The 20,860-nt window shown below is 37.5% G+C and overlaps 2 protein-coding genes across 2 annotated transcripts; one reads left to right on the forward strand and one right to left on the reverse strand.

The window, feature by feature from the left end:
* Window positions 1–1,402: 1,402 nt before the first annotated feature.
* Window positions 1,403–14,032, forward strand: abcb11a (ATP-binding cassette, sub-family B (MDR/TAP), member 11a). Its single transcript, XM_036568955.1, has 27 exons — window positions 1,403–1,533; window positions 2,537–2,634; window positions 2,745–2,757; window positions 2,880–3,176; window positions 3,318–3,402; window positions 3,520–3,653; window positions 3,816–3,987; window positions 4,120–4,244; window positions 4,329–4,503; window positions 4,785–4,898; window positions 5,011–5,121; window positions 5,236–5,361; window positions 5,455–5,658; window positions 6,413–6,583; window positions 6,765–6,966; window positions 7,066–7,147; window positions 7,252–7,369; window positions 7,507–7,650; window positions 7,751–7,855; window positions 8,071–8,232; window positions 9,341–9,544; window positions 9,789–10,030; window positions 10,283–10,439; window positions 11,436–11,633; window positions 11,807–12,013; window positions 12,291–12,437; window positions 13,292–14,032. The coding sequence occupies exons 2-27, from the start codon at window positions 2,574–2,576 to the stop codon at window positions 13,490–13,492; spliced, it is 3,957 nt and encodes a 1,318-aa protein (XP_036424848.1). The 5' UTR covers window positions 1,403–1,533; window positions 2,537–2,573; the 3' UTR covers window positions 13,493–14,032.
* A 5,087-nt stretch (window positions 14,033–19,119) lies between these two features.
* Window positions 19,120–20,087, reverse strand: LOC118810718 (taste receptor type 2 member 8-like). The gene has a single exon (XM_036574702.1). The coding sequence runs from the start codon at window positions 20,077–20,079 to the stop codon at window positions 19,120–19,122; it is 960 nt and encodes a 319-aa protein (XP_036430595.1). The 5' UTR covers window positions 20,080–20,087.
* Window positions 20,088–20,860: the final 773 nt, after the last annotated feature.

Raw genomic sequence — 20,860 nt, forward strand, 5'->3', positions numbered from 1 at the left:
CTGTCAAATCTATTCTTATAAATTGAGAGATGGAAGTAGGAACTGGGATAGGAGCAGGAACAGTGACAAGAATTAGGACAAATACAGACACAAGGACAGGGACAGAAACATTAACAGGGCTTGGAACTGGGAAAGGGACCAACACAGTGACAAGGGCAAGCAGAGATGGTGATGAGGACTGGACACTAGACAAACTGAGGTGCTGGCTGAGCGGCCATTCAGAGGCTAGCCTAGCAAGGAACTAGGGGCCAGCACAGAAGTAGTTTGGAGAGCCACAACCGAAGAAGTCCTGGGAGCCAGCACTGAAAAAATCCGGGGAGCTTGCACCGGAGACATCATACACAGCAATGTTGCAACAACTTCTGATGCTGGCTTTCCTGTGACAGTGTCCTCTGATGCTGGCAGGGAACTGAAGCAGCTTTACCTTTATTGGTGGGTAGCAAGACAGGAGCAGTTTTACCTTCAGCCATAGGCATAGGCACATGAACAACTCTGCTTTCAGCCACGATAAAGACAGGAGCACTGAAGTGACCGCAGGAAAACAGTCCAAAGTGGCCTCAGTGCTGTGGTTGCGGGCTGTGGGACCTCTTCAACCACATAGTTTCTGATTGACCCTCAGTGACATTATTATCTATGAGTTGTTGTGAATAAATTCTCATTCCACCTTCCTAACAATTATGCCTTCAGGATGTCAAACTATAACAATGAAATGTTAAAGAAAAAAATCACCATAAGAGAACCACCATATGACCATAACTGACCAGATATTAATCAGGTGGTAGATCATTCTTAGCACAGCAGCATTGTTGGAGTTTTTAAATCAGTGAGTGTCACTGATGGGTTGAGAATAGTCCTTGTGCTCAGAAACTCTGATGAAGAGCTAGAGGAGGGGCCAACAATCTTATCCACAAAGGTCCGGTTTGGCTGCCGGTTTTCATTCCAACCACGCAGGAGAACAGCTCATATAACTAATCAATTGGAGACCAACTGATTAAACAAGTGCTCAGGTGTGCTCCTGCTTGACGGAAGTGAGTTAGACAATGACTCACACAAACTGTACATGGACAAAGATGAGCAAGGTGTGTCTAATACACCCTGAAATTGTGCCATCACTCTGTAGTTAGCATCATGCCTATACTGGGAACTCCAGTGCTGCATCCTAAACTACATTGTACTATACTAAATAGTATGTCAAAACTAGTACACTACCATTAGAAGTCCATTTATTCAATATACAATGAGTGAAGGCAGGCCTAGAAAAACTGGTAGCACAGTATATGTATTAACATATTTTGTACAGCACTATATTTATCTTCTAAGAAAGCGTAGTCTACCTCTGAACCTCCGAAGACCTTGGGCTTGTCAAAGGCCTGATAGAAGTAATGTCTTATCAGTCTAATAGAGGGGCAGACAGTCATGAAGGCGTGGACTGGACACTGATAGCATAAACCCAACCGAAGAGTTATACTCACTGATAGTGACCATACTCTGTACAGACCCTGCCTGGAAACTCCTGAGGATATACAGAAACAGGTAAATACTTTTCCATTCATTTTATCTTTCTCATAATCCAAAATTATAGTCCACAAAATAGTCCACATTAATGAAGCCCAAATTAATCAATGCATAAAACAGATAGAAACATTTTTCCCTTTAAGTTATTCTTGTTATGGTATTATTAGAAAACTGCCTGGCGCACTCTTAGCAAAAAGAGTTCTTCGACCATTTTTTAGTTCTATATAAAACTGTTCTTTAAAGAATCATATACAACAGGTTTTCCATCAATTTACCCATGCAAAGAACCATTTATTCATTCAAATGATTGTTTAAGTATTCACACTTCTATACGTAATTGTTGCCTTTGCTAAAGAATCCTTTGAAGAACCGCTTAGGGGGATATTAACACAGTATACAATCCAAAATAACCACAGAAAGTCTAATAACTCTTCATAATTCTAATTACTATAGGCATGTTTAACCTTTCACACATTTATCACATCTTAATGATTATTATTCATCAGCTTCAAGGAAAACAATGAAAACTGGCTGAGTTATTAATAAGTGATAGGAGTGAGGTATGCAGGTCAGGAATCTTAGGTTAAAATAACCGAAATGACTAGACCGACATACATTTATAGGTATTAAACATTTATTGATTACATAATGACTTGCATGGTTGCTGCTGCCAAGCACTTTGTCTCCCCATGGTTCAAAGGTACACATGACTAGACTGTTTTCTTGTTTTATCTTATAAGAAAAATTATTAATTGATCTTTCATCAATTCATCTTTAATCCATCTAATTCATTAAGATTATTGGAAATCTTATATTTCTGATACAGAAAATAGTATGTGAAGTACATTTGGCACACCACCATATAGTCAAAGTCTGGACATAAAACTTCAGGTAGAGATGAGAGGTGGATGGTGTTGGATGGTGTTTTGGTGTAGTTGTGTATTTTCATAACATAAATAAGAAAACAAATGTTTACATCTCTAACATGTATATGCAAAATCTAATTTGATGTTGGTGTTAGTCCCAGTAGGGTTACTGAACCAAGGATTTTACTGAACATGAAGGAAGCTCATCAGAGCACAGATCACCAAAGTGTGAAAGCAAGTGAAGGTGATGAAGGTAAGGCCTGTAGCTTTTTATGTTGAAATGTGATAAGAGAGTCTTTTGTTATCTCTCTATTTAAAAGAATGCGATAGTGCAACTAACCTTTTTAATATTTTATACCACAGCCACTGAAAAAAGGTGAGTACTGGATCTTTATAATAAAAAAATACTTCAATTTAAATACAATAAAAGAGGAATAATAAGAACAATAATAATGGTTATAAGTAGTTAATAATGTAACTTTATCTTCACATTTCAAGGAATAAGAAGGACAAAAACAAAGAAAAGAATCTGGGAGTTGGATTTTTTCAACTGTTCCGCTTTGCTACATGGGTAGACATTGTGATGATGGTGGTCGGGGGCTTGTGTGCGCTCATCCATGGGGCTGCCTCCCCTCTCATGCTGCTTGTCTATAGCATGATGACCAACACCTTTGTGGCTTACGAGCTGGAGATCCAGGAACTGGCTGATCCCAACAAAACCTGCATCAATAACACTGTGACTTGGACTAATGGGTCTGTGGTGGAGCAGGAAGATAATAACACTGTAAGCTGTGGGTGAGTGCTGTAGAACTGACTAGATTTTGATTTGTATGGGATTTGGATGGGGTTTTTGTTTGTACCATATGACACATGTTGGTCACAGGGCCTACAATATTGCAAATTATTTTTCTCTTACTACTTTTTTTTCATGCACAGGGTGGATATTGAGGCACAAATGACCATGTTTGCTTATTACTATATTGGCATTGGACTGGGAGTGCTAATTGTTAGCTACTTTCAGGTAAAAACACTGTATTGTATCTGACAATCTTTATCATGCAATTATGATAAACAATGACAATGACTTTTCAATAATGCTTGTGTTTAAACAGTCAGCATGCCCTCTCTTTTATTTCAGATTTACTTCTGGGTTTCTGCAGCTGCAAGGCAAACACAAAGAATCAGAAAAAAATACTTCAGGAAAATCATGTGCATGGAGATTGGCTGGTTTGATTGCACGTCTGTTGGGGAACTGAACACAAGGATATCTGAGTAACATTCAAATAACCTTTTTTTAATAAATAAATGAAATATAACAGCTAAAATCTACATTTACAAGCTTTGTTGCTTTGCCTTTCTTTATGTCATATAAGTGTCATTGTCTTTTTATATATATATATTTGTAATTGTGTATTTTTCTCTTTATGTAAACAGTGACATTAATAAAATCAACAGTGCAATAGCAGACCAGGTAGCCATCTTCATTGAAAGGTTCTCAACATTCATCTTTGGCTTTCTGGTGGGCTTTGTTGGAGGATGGAAACTTACACTGGTTGTAATTGCAGTGAGCCCCCTGATTGGACTGGCTGCGGGACTAATGGCCATGGTCAGTGTTTATTCATTCAGAACAATGCAACAGTTGCTCAGTATCACTGTAACATTAACAACAAGAGCAAAAAAGACTTTAAGTCAGGCTTTATAGTTTTAAGTTGTAATGTATGCTGCTGTGTATTTGCAGGCGGTTGCGAGGCTGACAGGCCGTGAGCTGCAGGCCTACGCTAAAGCTGGAGCCATAGCTGATGAAGTTCTTTCCTCCATCAGAACAGTTGCAGCATTTGGAGGAGAGGATAAAGAGACTGACAGGTACTATCTAATGTCTGTTTCTGTCTTTGCCTGTCTTAGATGTATCAAACGGTTGTATGAAGAAGGTATTTTTGTTGTCTCCAGATATGACAGGAACCTTGAAGAGGCTCAGACTTGGGGGGTGAAGAAAGGGGTAATCATTGGCATATTTCAGGGTTACCTGTGGTGCATCATCTTCTTCTGTTATGCCCTAGCATTTTGGTATGGCTCCAAGCTTGTCATTGAGACGAAGGAGCTCACACCTGGAACCCTCATCCAGGTACAAGCCATTCTAACAGAAGCACATATTGGTCCATTTACTTAATTTACTACTGAAGTTTTACATCTGGTAATGATACCGAATTAAGAGCTCTACAAGTTCTTCATACATTGAACCAACCATCACCACAGTAAAATTCCCAGAGTTAAATATGTTTTTTTTCTACAGTGTAAAGTCCATCTGGACTCAAATGAACACTGTAAGAGTTCAACATTGAGTATTTTATCATTTGCATTTAAAAGCACAGTAAGCAGATGTGTTTGGCTGTTGTTTAATCCCAGGTGTTCTTTGGAGTACTTATGGGAGCCATGAATCTGGGTCAGGCGTCCCCATGTCTAGAGGCCTTTGCTTCTGGACGTGCTGCAGCCAAGAGCATCTTTGACACCATTGACAGAGTAAGTCTCACAGTGGTGCAAACAGTTCACTAACAGTGTCACAAAATCAATAAACCTCACTCTCTTCTGGTGAAGGAAGAATTAATCACTGCCAACCTTTGTGCTCACACAGATGCCAGAGATTGATTGTTTCTCAGAGGATGGGCACAAATTAGAGAGAGTGAAAGGTGACATTGAATTCCATGGTGTTGAGTTCAACTATCCCTCCAGACCTGAAGTGAAGGTTAGATTCCTTTGTTTTGATAAAAAAAAACCTTCTTGTTTGCTTATTTGATGCGAATTGTGTATTATAAAGTTATTTTTTATATTTATTTATATATTTTTTCTTTGGTTGTAGATTTTAGATGATTTAAATGTGGTGGTTAAAGCTGGGGAGACAACAGCATTTGTTGGACCTAGTGGATCTGGCAAAAGTACAGCAGTTCAACTCATTCAGAGATTTTATGATCCCAAACATGGAATGGTAAGCCACACCACAATATACCTGTTTACTATATGCATCCATATGGGCTAACTCTACTTAGCATGACATAGGCTAAGCTATCATTACTCATAGATCACCCTGGATGGCCATGACATTAGGAGCCTGAATATCCAGTGGCTGCGGTCACTGATAGGCATCGTAGAGCAAGAGCCTGTTCTCTTTGCCACCACTATCTCAGAGAACATTCGCTTTGGCAGACCAGGAGTCACCATGGAGGAGATCATACAGGCTTCCAAAGATGCCAATGCTTACAACTTTATCATGGACTTGCCACAGGTAATTAACCAGTACCTTATCTTGCTGAATGGTATCTAAATTAATAGCATGTTATCTAATCTACAAAGTGGTGATGTGATCACTTGTTGATTTCTTAGTTAGCGATTGGAAAGTCGGGACTATTCTGAAGGCATATGCCTTATATCTTCTCTGATTGGATGTTTTTAACTTTTGTCTGAAGGGCCTGTATCATGGTAAATCTAATTTTCCCCACTTACCTGAAAAGAGTTCAAAGCAGTATGTAAACATTTTTAAAGTTCCAAAATGTACCGTTGACTCCTCAGTCCATATGGTTCACACACACACACACACACACTCACTCACACACACACACACACACACACACACACACACATCTAAACCGCTTATCCTTCTGGGTCGCGGTGGGTTGCTGGAGCCTATCCTAGCTGTCATTGGGCGGAAGGCAGGATACACCCTGGACAGGTTATGGTTCACACATGATTTTGAATTCATTATTTTACATTATTGCATACAAGCAAGAAACATGGAGGATATGGTCCCTTTAAACGTTTTGGCTGAATTAGTTACAGTGGTAAAAAGGTAGTAGTGCATAAAACAACAGTTACTGAATCAAAACCTCACTTAGTTCCCTTGACAGAGTATACAATTGCTATTTAAGGTTTATATAATATAATGTTACTATTTTTGTTTATATAAGATAGAGATTGTTCCTGTGACTGAAGTTGAGAACAGAATGCATGATTTTTCATAATATGCTGATTGGTTGGTGCAGAAATTTGATACACTAGTTGGAGAAGGTGGGGGACAGATGAGTGGTGGGCAGAAACAAAGGATTGCAATCGCTCGAGCTCTGGTCAGAAACCCCAAAATCCTACTGCTAGACATGGCCACATCAGCCCTGGACAATGAGAGTGAAGCTGTTGTTCAGGAGGCTCTTGACAAGGTGAGACCAACTGGCTGCACCTTATTTAATTGATAGTAAATGTAAATGTACTATTGTTTTCATCTTTCATTTTCAGACTTGAGCAGTTACATTAGAAAAATATGAGCATCTACTGTTTCCACCATAATTTTCTGTGGTATGTTTGCACATTTGGCGCCAAGTGATATTTTTTTTTCGTCAGGCTCGCATAGGAAGAACCACTATCACTATTGCTCATCGTCTGTCTACGATCCGTAACGCTGACGTGATTGTGGGCTTTGAGCATGGCTGTGCTGTGGAGAGGGGCTCACACAGTGAACTGTTGGACAGGAAAGGAGTCTACTTCACTCTTGTCACACTCCAGAACCAAGGAAATTATGTGTCCAATCAGAAAACAAGCAACAGTGGGTAGATTCTAAATCTGATGCCTAATTTGTGATACATTGTTTGACAAGTCTTTTTGTAACAAGTCTCTTTGATTGTGTGTCTTTCTAAAAAACCAGCATCCGATGCTGCCATTCTTGAAGATGATGGATTTGAGAAAACAAGAAGTTTCAGCAGGGGAAGCTATCAGTCTAGTTTAAGGTAAAGTACACAACAAAAGAATATGACTATTTTTCAGAATTTTAAGTGGAAATAAATATCTTTATCTCACCTGGAGTTATGAAAATGAGATTAATGCTTAACAGAAATTCTTTGCGAATGAGGACACAGTCTCAAATGTCAAGCAGTCTCATTGATGCCTTCTCTGGAGAACTGAGACTGAGAACTGACAGTTTCAAAGTAGAGACAACTGAGGATAAAAAGGTAATATTTTCCATTGGTGGAGCAGATTTTGGTCAGTTAAACAAAACATTTCATCTGTATAATTTAGACGCTCCACTCTTTCACTCAGATTGCTTTATCATTTAATTTTCTTTAAGAAATTTGATGATCATTCATAGGAGTCAACTGAATCAGCACCTGTGGCTCGAATTCTGAAATACAACCGACCTGAGTGGCCATACATGTTCTTGGGCTCTTTAGGAGCAGCTGTGAATGGATCTGTTAATCCCATCTATGCCCTCTTGTTCAGCCAAATTCTGGGGGTGAGAGACGTTTTAAAGTACCAAGAGAATTTCCAGTTGTAGTAGAATATAACCGTTACCACATGTGATATGAAGATAATACTGTCTCTCTGTTCTGTAGACATTTGCTATCAGAGACCTGGATGAGCAGAGACAACAGATTAATGGAATCTGCATTCTGTTTGTCATTGTGGGATGTATGAGCTTCTTCTCACAGTTCTTACAAGTAAGATTTTACATGTCCCTACATTTCAGCTGTATATTTTTTAACAGCAAATTTCTCAACAGAGATATACAGCAGTGTATGTATGTCTCCTATTTATTATGTGTCATGAGGAACTGTAAAATCCTAGGACATGAACATGATAAGATGTCAGCTTGTAGTTGGACTGTCTAATGTTTATTTCATTACATGGCAGCTGAGCAGTGTATATGTTGCAGGGCTATGCTTTTGCTAAGTCTGGGGAGCTACTGACTCGCAGGCTGAGGAAGGTTGGTTTCCAGGCCATGCTTAAGCAAGAGATTGGATGGTTTGATGATCCTAGAAACAGTCCTGGAGCTCTTACCACTAGACTGGCTACTGATGCATCCATGGTGCAAGGGGTGAGTAAGTCTGGCTGTCAAATATAAAGGAAATAATTTATCTGCATAAATTCAAGTGTAATTCCACAGATTTTTCACAATTTCTATGTAATTCAATCTTTAAGGTGTAAGCAAAGTCTTTCAGAGTGGCTTGACAGGAAATGTTTCATAGCAGAGAAACTTACCGTCTCAAGTTTTAAGTTTAGTTTCAAGTTTATTTGTCATTTGAACAACATGTCAGGACATTCATGCTTGTGGTGAGGCTCAGGTAAACACTCTACAGCAAGGCAGCATTATATACATACTAAAAACAGTGCAGACAAAACAAAGTAAAAATACAAAAGAAAATACTAAAACTGAAATATATTAAATAAACACAAAATATACACAAAATATAGAGACAGGAGGGACCTATGTACAAAAACTCTCTGCTATGTACAAATATATGAAACCATCTTTGGTTATCCATATACTAACCAAAGAAATACATCTTGGATTTCTTTACAGTGGTGGTGATGGGAACCAGTAGTCATGGTGTCTATAACACAAATATAGCCATTTTATTTACCATCCAAAACAATTAGTTGAATTGTCTCTCCTGAGTGTTTAAAGTTAATGTTGATAATGGTAAAATAGTGATAAATTGGAAAAAAACATCTTTGGTGACTATTTTGCCTTAAAACTCCCTACATGTACCTCTCCACCATGAATAAACTAAATATGTTTTAGGCCAAAACCTTTTCTCAAAACTATCATAAAACAATATCTCAGGCATCAAGCAGCACATTCATAACCATTTCATGTTCTAAAAGTCTGAAAGTAAACTTTTAGAGACTGTGAACACTTCAAAAATCTGGTTCCTGTCATCACCACTGTGAACAATTATAACTCAGTAACTTCTCAGTAAGTATCTCTAGAACAGTGCATTTCACATTAAACAACTCTGAATGACTTTATTTACCCATCAACAACTGGTTTATGGAGAAATTTTGAACAATTGATGGAAATCCCTCTTAAGGCTTAGATTAAGTAAACCTGTTTTCTGTTTCAATACACTTTGGGCTACAGTTTTATCCTTAGCAGAGAAAACTGAAGATTTGCTTGAAAATAAATACCTTGTATGCTTCAGGCTACCGGCTCTCAGATCGGCATGATTGTTAACTCACTGACCAACATTGGAGCATCGTTCATCATTGCGTACTACTTCAGCTGGAAACTGAGTCTGGTAGTGACCTGCTTCCTCCCCCTGATTGGCCTTTCTGGGGTCTTCCAGGCTAAAATGCTGACTGGGTTTGCTAATGAGGACAAGAAAGCAATGGAGGCAGCAGGGCAGGTGAAATAGCTTTACCTGTTACTTCTCTTTTTTCATACACATAATCTCTTCTTTAGAAAACACATCTCTTCTTTCTAAGCTATTTGAGCCAGTCCACATGGATATGTTTCCAGGATAAATTATGCTAGCTCTAAACTTGTATGAGTCTAACCCATCCTCAGCCTGTCCCTGATTTTGTCGTTTACACACGAGCCTTCATATTATAGTTCTAGATGGTTTAATGGTTCTAGACCTGTTCCTACAGGTGTCTAGTGAAGCTATGGCCAACATCAGGACTATTGCAGGTTTGGCTAAAGAGAAGCACTTTGTGGGTCTATATGAGCAGCAGTTGGAGCCCCCCTACAAAGCAGCCAAGAAGAAGGCTTATGTATATGCCATCTGCTTTGCCTTCGCCCGGTGTGTTATCTTCATGGCATATGCAGCCTCTTTTAGATATGGGGGCTATCTGGTTAATTATGAGGGACTTCACTATGTGGTTGTTTTTAGGTAAGTTATGAAACACATTAATGCTATATACTGTATCTGTTACTCTTTCTCTTCATGTAAACAACCAAGCATTTATAATAGAAGTTCTAAATTGTTTGATGTACCTATGCATAAACTTGTTCATGTAAGTCATGTAAGTGGTTATTGCAAACATGAACACATATGATGTATGCTAAAATGAATTATTATAAGGTTTAAATTACATATTTTTGTTTTTTTCATAATTAATTCTATGTCTATTTAATCCTTTAGAGTGATCTCTGCCATTGTAATCAGTGGCACAGCTCTTGGAAGAGCTTCATCTTTTACACCAGACTATGCCAAAGCCAAAATTGCTGCTGCCCAGTTCTTCAAACTGCTGGACAGAGTCCCCAGAATCAGCATTAATCAGGCAGAGGGACAAAGATGGGTAAGAAAACTAAGCTCCTTGACCTGTCTGGTAAAATAAAAGGTTAGCTGATTAAAATTAGTCAAGACAAGTGTGAAGGGTCTGCTGTATTATATGTTTTATGTGTAATATGTTCAGTATTATGTGTTATTGTATGTATGTGATCTGTGTATGTTTTATGTGAGCTGTACCTGGGAGGACAATAGGAGGACATTGTGAACATTTATTCCTGGCTGTCTATGTATAGATTAAGAACAGAAGTTGCTGTTGTGCCTAATTTGGCAATGGTCCAGGCAGCAATGTGCCTGAGCCAGCCTATATAAACATGGTAATTTTCTATGTTGAGTGGGTCAGCTTGCCATCTGTAAATTGTGCGCACAACAAAAAAATAAAGATCAATGATACAGGTGCAAGGCTGGCCTCCTGGCACTGGTTCTAAAGGAAGAGGGGTCAAGTTAAAAAAAAAAAAGTTGAAGGTCATTTATCGCCTTCAACTTCACCTCGCTTTTTTGTAAGATTTTCTACATATGATCCCCAAAAAGTTTCCTATTCTGAAAACTAGAATATACATTTTTGGAAAAAAGGTTTGTAGATCGTGGCAGCACTCAAAAATGTCCAAAGCTGAAACTGAAACTGATCATGACTGATAATGACTCAAACATTGTATGCATTTGTGCATTACATGCTGACTTTAAATTTTAGTTTACTCTATCTGGATATATGGATCCAGTTCATGCTTTCAAGTGATACCTTTTTTGTCTGTTAAAATGAATTATTATCATGTGCTGTTCTACAAATATTCTGTTTTATGCAGCTTTAGAAGTTGTGCCTTAAAATGGCCCTTGAAGTTTTATTTTTCAAGTTATTATGTTTCTTCACAATCATTTGTTATGATGTAGTGTAATACGTTCTCTGACCAATATGAAGGAAGACTTTGAACATTTATTTTTTGTCCAGTGAGATCACCTGCATTTTTAAGCATTTTATTAAATAAGTTCCACTGCTTTTGTCTTACAGGCCGACTTTAAAGGTAGGGTTGAGTTCAAGAACTGCAGGTTCACGTACCCAAGCCGACCAGACATCCAAGTGTTGAGGGGACTAGAGGTGTCAGTGAGCCCCGGACAGACACTTGCATTTGTGGGCAGTAGCGGATGCGGCAAGAGCACGAGTGTTCAGCTCCTGGAGAGATTCTATGACCCAGATGAAGGCCAAGTGGTGAGAAACCAAAGTATTATTGCTTTAGCTCATCAAGACTGAAATACATACAAATTACTGTAAGTGTGTAGAGAAGGTTATAAGAGCATTTTTCAGCATTTTTTAAAATTTAAAATTGAAAACAACATAACTGAAAGTTTAAATTCTGATCATATGCCTTTCCTTGACTCCAGTTGATAGATGGACACCCGTCCCATGGTGTTAATGTACCATTCCTGAGGTCTCAGATTGGAATTGTATCTCAGGAGCCTGTGCTTTTTGACTGCACTATAGCAGAAAACATCCAGTATGGTGATAACTTGCGCTCTGTCAGCATGGAGGAGGTTGTAGAGGCTTCTAAGAAGGCTTATCTGCATGATTTTGTGATGGCTTTGCCTGATGTGAGTACAATAATAATAAGTTTATTATAGTACAGCTAAGACCCGAATGCAAACTTCAACTTTTGCTAATGGATAATACGTAAAGCCAGAAAAACATCACTAATTACACAAATTATACTAATTTCATGTAATGGATAGCCTGGAAAATATTCTTGGAGTCTTGCTTGCAGAGTAAAAAAGTTATGACAAATCAGAACAGATCTGACCATTAAAAAATGTAATGCTATTGTAGTGAACAAACCAACAGCCTATTGTCCTCACTGTGGTTGGCTCACAGAAATACGAAACTCAAGTTGGAGCTCAAGGTTCTCAGCTCTCAAGAGGGCAGAAGCAGCGTATAGCCATTGCTCGCGCCATCGTCAGAAACCCCAAAATCTTGCTGCTGGACGAGGCTACCTCTGCCCTGGACACAGAAAGCGAGAAGGTATGTCACATGTTGTATGTGCTGTAAAGTGCTTCTCTAAAACAAACAAGAAAAGAACTTACAATAAAATACAACAGAGTACACCCATGGTTTTAAGATTATATATGGGACACTACATGGCCATAAGTATGTGGACACTTGACCATCACACCTGTATAAGCTTGTTGGACATATTATTCCAAAACCATAGGCATTAATTTGAAGTTGGCTCCCCTTTATGGCTGTAAAAGCATCCACTCTTCGGGGAAGGCTTTCCACAAGATTTTGGAGTGTGTCTGTGGGAATTTGTGCCCATTGAGTCAAAAGAGCATTTGTGAGGTTAGACACTGATGTTGGATGAGAAGTAGGTTTGCGATTGACATTCCAATTCATCCCAAAGGTGTTCAAAGCAGTTGAGGTCAGGGCTCTGTGCAGAAACTGCCCTGTGATTGTTAACGTCTGATGAGATCATTGCTTAGTGGATGTTGCTGCGTTTGTAAATCTGGAGCTTTTGCTAAGTGAGACCAATAAAAGTGAGACCATCAGTAGGTGTTAAGGAGGCAGATCATATGGTCTTACTAATGTCTTACTAATGAGATTACCAATGAAGACAGCTTTAGGTGAGGAAGGAAACAGGGGGAGGACTGACTGCTTGGACATAAAGGAGTGCCACATGATGTTATAGTGTATACAAAAGTTCAAAGTATTTTAAAGTAGTCTGGCTTATACTAGACTAATTCATTTTAGTTTCATGTGCACTTCCAAGTCACAGTTCTCTTGTGTTCAGGTCACTCTTGTTTTTCCACACATCTTTCTTATATTGTTAAATTGTTAAAACTGTCTGTTTGGCTCCTTTTTTCTTTCTGCATGTGCAGACGGTTCAGGCAGCACTGGATGAAGCTCGGCAAGGTCGCACCTGCATCGTCATTGCCCACAGACTCTCCACCATTCAGACTGCTGATATTATTGCAGTGATGTCACAGGGCGTTGTCATAGAGAAAGGGACACATGAGGAGCTTATGGCTAAGAGAGCGGCCTACTACAAGCTGGTCACTACGGGTGCACCCATAAGTTAAAAAAGTACTTTAAAATCAAATTAAAAAGTACAACACCAGAAAAAAAGATATTGTATGAATTATACCATATCTTGTTTAGCTACATAGCCAGTTTTGCTAATATGGCTCAAAAATAGACCAAACCCTGTTAATTACTTAGCCAAACTAGCTAATGCTTAATCTCTGCATTTTTTACTAGCTAGCTAATATTAGAAGAAAGATGGAAGGCAGAAGAAATGGAAGTATGGAGGCAGAATTGAAGGAAGAAGTGGTGAAAAAGAAGAACATTCAGGAAAGAAGTAGAGAAAGGCAAGAAGGAAGGAGAGAGGAGGGAATAAATGGAAATAGACATGAAAGAAAGAGAATGGGGGAAGAAAGAAGGGGAGAAAGTACTGTGAAAGAAAGGAATGGAGAGGCTGAATGGAGGAAGGGAGATAAGAAAGGGAGGGTTGTTTATGTTTTCAAGAAACATGAACAAACAAGTTTTCTTTATTTTTTCTGTTTAAACAATAATAAAGACACCAAAACTACAAACTAACACATATAGAATTATTACAGTCAGAACAATTGGGCTTCTACCATTCAAATTACTGCACCCACTTTATAGCTCTAATTTGTATTTATATTACACTTTTATTTATACTATTGTATTTAATTAGTCTTAAGACACATTTCAAGGATTAATGCAACATACAACCATAGTTTGACTGATATACGAAGTAAAACTACTTTCAGTATAAACGTTGTGTAAGTGAAAGTTAAAAAAGGATCATTTCTCTCTATCTGCTTTTATTTTTGATACTTTACATTAGTATTTTGAATACTTGTTCATTGCTGCTTAAAAATGTCAGTTTGCTTTGACGTATGTAAGCTTAATTTCAGTAGAGACAGTTAAGAAGTGAGATCAGAAAAATGCTGTAGCTGCTCATTTTAAATGGTCAGTATATAATGCAAATATATTTGCATATTTTGCTACAGAAAGTGGATATATGTGGAGATTAACAAAAAGATACACATTGAATGTATTCTCCCAAAACTTTATTCCCTATAGACTGAATGAAGAATTTGCCTTTTGAATCCATGTTTATGTTGTTTCTAAGCTGTCCTCTTCTATGTCCCTGGATTTTACCTTTAATGTATATTCTGTATGAATTGACAATGTTGCTGATTGTTTACTGAATTTTCATTATATGTGTATTTACTACTTCCTACAATTAGTGTGAGGAATTCTCCACTGAGAGGGAGCCATTAATAGGACTATAGCATGTTATATTGGATGTTGTTGACCTGAACAACATCCAATGACTGCAGGAACATTCCTACTGTAATAAATATTACAAATAATAAAACATCAGAAGGGGAACATTTTTTCCTGGATATATGGTTGTACCAACCACCTGAACAGTCTTAATTGGATTTATAAAGACTTTTTCGTTCTAGTGCATAACATGTATCATGTTTATACTACCAAATATACATACATAAATACAATCAGATATCTTCATATCCATATAAATGATTTTTTTTTTCAAGTCACAGTCTGAAATCCTGCATCTAGCATACCTGCATCTAGCATACCGTCTCGGTATCTTGAAAGAACTTGCTAGAATATTGCATCAATTAAAGTGAACTAATCCATAAAGGCAACACTAGGGGGAGCCAGCCACAAAACTAGGTTAGTATCAAGTGTGCTCAATTGAGTGGTGCTGTTCCCAAAGTCTATTACTGTAGCTTTACTGATCACAACCATTTAAACATTGTAGTTTTCCGAAGAATATTTTTGAGGATTAAGGATGGAAAAAATATTAACTCTGCTGTTTATTTGAACACCAGTTAGACATGGGAAAGTAAATGTTCTATTCCTACTCCTGAAGAAATGAAACAACAACTCTGATGAAGCTCCAGGGACAACAAAACACACAAGCCATTCAAAATTTCTAAACCTACCATATTCAGCACATAGATATTCACTGTTCACCTTCACAGTTACTCTACAATGTGGAATACAATAAAAATAAGGAAACATACGTGTTTGACTTTTAATTATGATTCTGCAGTCTCTTATGAATTTCTTAACCCGTTGTGTTTTGATTCTGTTTCAAAGAAATAACGTTTACCTATTATCCACACACAGGAAGAAGATAAGCATAAGCATTAGTAAATGCTCTTTTTACTCACACAAAAATTGTACTCTCTGCAAGACAACAAAGCTTCATTGTTACATGCTAGAGCGGCATGTATGTTTTTTCTTTTTTTTTTTGTTTGTTTGTTTCTTTTTTTCTCCCCCATTTTTTGTTGTTGTTTGTTTTGTTCAGTTCCCCTCTACCTGATGTGCCTAACCGATGCAATCTAACCAGTGGCTGCGTTGTTGGCGTTCAGCAGGTGTACTCTTCCTTCAATTGGAATTCAGCTGCTGTACTCTCGTCCTCCAATCAACTGGATAGGGGAGGGTAGGCCTTTGTGTGTGCCTGTGAGGCTATTAGTTTGCTGGCGGTTTGGTGATCACTTTGTTGTCTCTCTCTCTCTCTCTCTCTCTCTCTCTCTCTCCTTCCTTCCAGTGTGATGTGTGGATAAAGTGGCTGGGGAGTGCCATTACATTTATCATGGTAGTATCACTTTGTATAGACACATCAGGTAAAAGGCAAGTGCCACCTGCTGTATTTTATGCAGGTTAACTCTGGTATGGCAGGTTACGTGTTTTGTTCTTTTCGTATCTTTGGCACCACCCATAGTCCACCTTTGCTGCTGGCTTGGCATTGTGTGGCCTTACTTCCAGTGTTAATTACTCAGTGTTCTCAATGTTAACTTCAAGTTTTGTCTTTTCGATCACAATGAGTCTTGAAAATCAACCTTGTCATTCTTTTTCATATTTATGCTATCCATTGTTCAGTTGGATGCTTTTTTGACAGTTGGTCTGTCTCTTTCTACTGCTTCACTAAAACTCATTCATATGGTGAATGTTGCACAATATTGTATTATTGTATTTTCTGGAAAGTAGTATATACATAACAAAGATTATGTAGTAGAGCTATACATCTCTTTACATATCTAATTGAACATTTGATTGAGAAAGTAGTACATGTCTTGTTACAATGCTTACAATGCTGTGTTCTATTTGGTTAAAAATAATTGGGTAGCTGTTACCAGAGTGTTCACACATGCTAAGCTTGGATTATTTAGTTCATTAGAAATGCTTAGACACAGTTTTTCTGCAGGGACTTTCAAATATCTACACGTCTATTAAATTATATTTTTCAAGTCACAATCTGAAATCCCTGCACTTGGCAGATGAAGTTTAAGTGCCTTTATAGAACACTAGGGGGAGCCAGCATCAAAGAGCATGTCAGTATCAATCGCTTCAGAAGGTTTCTGTGCCAAAGGTACTGATATTTTAACCCCTTAAAATACATACTAAGGCTTATTATTCAGTAACTACCTGGAAAGCAAACTCGTTGAGCTATTCTTAGGTGATAGAAGTTCATAACAAAACCTTGGGACAGAACCAAAATGGAAAATGGAAATTGATAGTTGTTTTCAGTTAAGGATGGAAAAAAGAAGCCTTAACTCAGCTGTTGATATGAACGCTGGTTAGATATGGGCAGGTAATGGTTCTATTACCACCAGTTAAGGAACTGAATCGAAGAAAAAAGAGAATTAAGTGTGAGATGCCAGGAAATTTTGAAAACTTTAATAAATGTTTGTTGACTGGGGAAGTTGGGATTTTACCTTATTGTGAAGCATCTTCAAGCCTCAGAGGCCTGGACTCGAGTCACATGACTTGGACTTGAGTCATGAATTGGAAGACGTCAGACCTAACTGGACAAATCAAAATACCAGCGACTTGACACAACTGACTCAAATTTTGACGACCATTTGGCTCTTTTCTTTGAACTTTGTTTACCACAGTTGTGGTTTATTGTGTAAATGCAGTTCAAACCAGTGGATGTTTGTAGTTTATGTGAAGCTACAGTGTTGCCTTTATGTATCACATGAAAACATACAGTATTTTTGCCATGTGATTTTTTTAATGTGTTAAAAATCACAGAACTAACACTCAGTTTGTATTGCTTGCCATGATGGGCAGCACTGGGTAACAATAGCAAGTGTTTATTCTTATCACCTAGCAAACAGAAAATTACACAACCAAATAGTCACTGGAAGCTTTCAAGGGTGGGAGATGTGCAGGTGTTGAGGGTTGAAGGGGAGAACAGAGGGCTCATAGATTTTAATTGTTAAGTTTAGTAGTACTTTGAAAATTTACATTTCTTCTCATTTGTAGTTACATTACTTTTTGTGTATACATTGTGTCATGGTTATCCATACTATGGATTTAGTCATTTTTTGGAATAGTAATAAAAAGAAAACTTAAAAGTTAATTTATAGCATAGTAAATTGAGCATATCATTTTAACATGCTATGCTTAAATTGGCTATATCACTGTTGGCTATATCATTTGACTTACTTAAGTGTCCCTTCCCCGTGGAACTTTGATTACAAAGACAATCACTGTACTGACGTTAATATTTTTCAGTGCACTGCTGCAATTTTCACTATTGGTATAGCTCATGGAGAGGGCAACATCACTTAAAGTATCGCTAGTGTGCTCTGGACTCTGCTACCCTGCTAGGGGACGGAGGCTGCCCTACTAAAACATTAGACTACAATACAAAGAAGATCTTTGTGTGTTGGGATGTTCATTTAGCTTGGTTCAAAATCTGCTTCATACCTCATGAAGAGGTTGGTTGAATTTCAAAGCCATGATCATAATACACCATGCACAAAATGCACACTGAACAACTTACTTGGCTGTCTAAAAGGTTCAACTTTATTTTCAATATTTACATGAAGTTTTCATGTATTTACATGATGAATAAAGGATAACCATTATGTGTTTAGTAAGAATAATTAAATTAGGCTACTGTTTTGACACATAGACAGTATCTTGCAGTCAGTGAAATAGTGAGGGTAACTAGCTATGGCCTTGCTATTGGTATCTGGCAATGATAACAATAACTAACTAGTTAATGTAGTGCCTTTGTAGCTATGTCTACTTGGAACTAATTACCATCTATGTTTCTATGGAAAATTCTATGGAAAAGTATCTTTGGCTAAATTTAAAGAAAAAGGATAGCAAGGTAGGTGTTCATGGTTGTATTGTTTGTTATACAAACTGGGTTTCGTCAATAGCAATTATACAGAATTCTCTCACCGCGCTGCTGAAAAATATATTCTGACAAATGTGCTGCACAAATCAAAGAAAAAAATGTTTGATTCAAATTCCACTTTTATTGCAAGTTAACTCATATTTGCCAATGATCTGAAGTGCTGTAAGATGTATCTGCTATCAGAATTGCAAAGAAGTAAACCCATTTTCTCTGGCCAGAGTTTTATTTGGTTGCCAGCTAGGATAATAAGGTGTTAAAACAAAGGTGTAAAAGATAATTTCCCACTTCAATATATACAAATGTTGACCTTAAAAGATATCACAAATGTCTTGAATGGCTCAAAAACAAAATGTGAGCATAAAACCAAACATGTGAAAGTAAACACATACACAATTTTCTGTTTTGTATTCAATGCAGTCTTTATATGGATAACTAATATAAATTAGATATGTTGCTAAACCAGTGTTGTATTCTATTACACATTCAAATAGATACGGATTTGAGAGTCTGAAGACATATTTGTAGGACATGAACTGCTCGCTGACGAAATACTGTCTGGCCCACACCCAAGTTAATGGTTATTCCCAAAGAGTACAAGCAGGTAACAGTGCAAAATAAATGACCATTCAAATCTAATTCTATATAGAATACAAATACCACTATATCTCTTACTATTATCCAGGTTGAGCAGAAGAAGTATAAGAAAGCCTGTATGCTGCCTGTGATGGTCACCCTCATCTGTTTCTGGAGACGAGGAGAAGAGAAAGAGCTGCTACTCTCTTCCATGCTTTTCATGTGTCTCCACAGGTAGAGAACAGTTGCACAGCTTGATGCAGACATCACACAAAGACACAGCAAGAAATAGGCGAATCTTATCCATGTATCTGCACGCAACAAATCATTCACTCTGTCCATTTTTTTATGTATGGCATACCATTGTGAGTATGTTGTATTAAAGTTCGTCTCAGCATTGTATTCATCAAACTCTCTATATATAGTACTATATGCAATGCCTATAGAGAACTCAAACATAAAGAAGAATTTGTCCATTATCAGAGCAGAGTATATGAACACTCTGATGTTCTTCTTCAACCAAATAAAGGAAGGATGTTGAGAAGGAACAATCTGGCAGTAGTAGAACACATTCAGCCAAAGGATGGAGGTCACACTGGTCCTCATGGCAAAACAGATACATTCTATTACAACAGCATAACAAAAATCACTCACTGTAAATATGTCATTTTCCACCATAGCAAAAAGAAAAACACAGACTTGGAGAGTGGTGTTGTACCCAACAAGTGATCCGAGTAAAACATTAAGAGGTTGTTTTAGCTGATCTGTTCCTTGCTGTGGGAAGACCATACAGAAAACAAAAAAGGTGTTCATACAAATGCTGACAGTAGAGACAGGGATATTCACTGTAGCAAAAGCTATGGAGCTCATGCTAACAGAGAAATCGCAACAGTTACTAGGTGCCATGTAGCTTATCTTGTCTTTCTGAATCACAAAGGCCTGGTGTCTCTCATATATATCCTCTGTTGTTGAGAAGGCCCACCCTCCGAGGAAGGAAAATATTTGTTTGTGAAGATGAGGTCAAGTTACACTCACCTTCTGTTGCAAAACTTGGAGCTGGATGTAAGGTTAAGGTGATAGTAGCTTGCATGCTTTAGAACCTAAACTGTCATCGTTTTTTATTTATTTATTTATTTATTTATTTATTTATTGAGTATTTAATGTGAGAATGTCTTTCTTGTTCAAAGAAAATATTCTCTTCATCATTCTATGAAATTAATCACCATAAGCCACTGTCATTCTTGAATAAAAAGTTTTACAGTGTATGTATTGAACTTATAATGATAAGTACATTATAAAAGTACATTATGCTGCAATATCTTTTGAATTTTTAAACTTATTGCAGTTTGTTTGTGTTTCAGACAGAATAAATTCACCTATTATTCACCTAAAGAGAAAACTAGACATCTTAGTATGTTTTCCTTCATACAAAGCAACAAAGTTTCAAAGCATTCACCCAGTATTCACTCCTTGTTTCTGGTTATGATACTGATGTGTGAAATGTCATGATTACATAAAGTAGCATGTGTCAGTGAGCTATGAAAACTACTAATGTATCAGTTTCCATTCTACCTATATTTGCAATGCAAATTACTCACACTGACAATTCCAGCATTTTCAGATGAAGGGTGAAACAGTTTAAAGTTTTCAC

This window comes from Colossoma macropomum, unplaced genomic scaffold (assembly GCF_904425465.1).
Source record: "Colossoma macropomum unplaced genomic scaffold, Colossoma_macropomum, whole genome shotgun sequence".
NCBI classification, from domain to species: domain Eukaryota; kingdom Metazoa; phylum Chordata; class Actinopteri; order Characiformes; family Serrasalmidae; genus Colossoma; species Colossoma macropomum.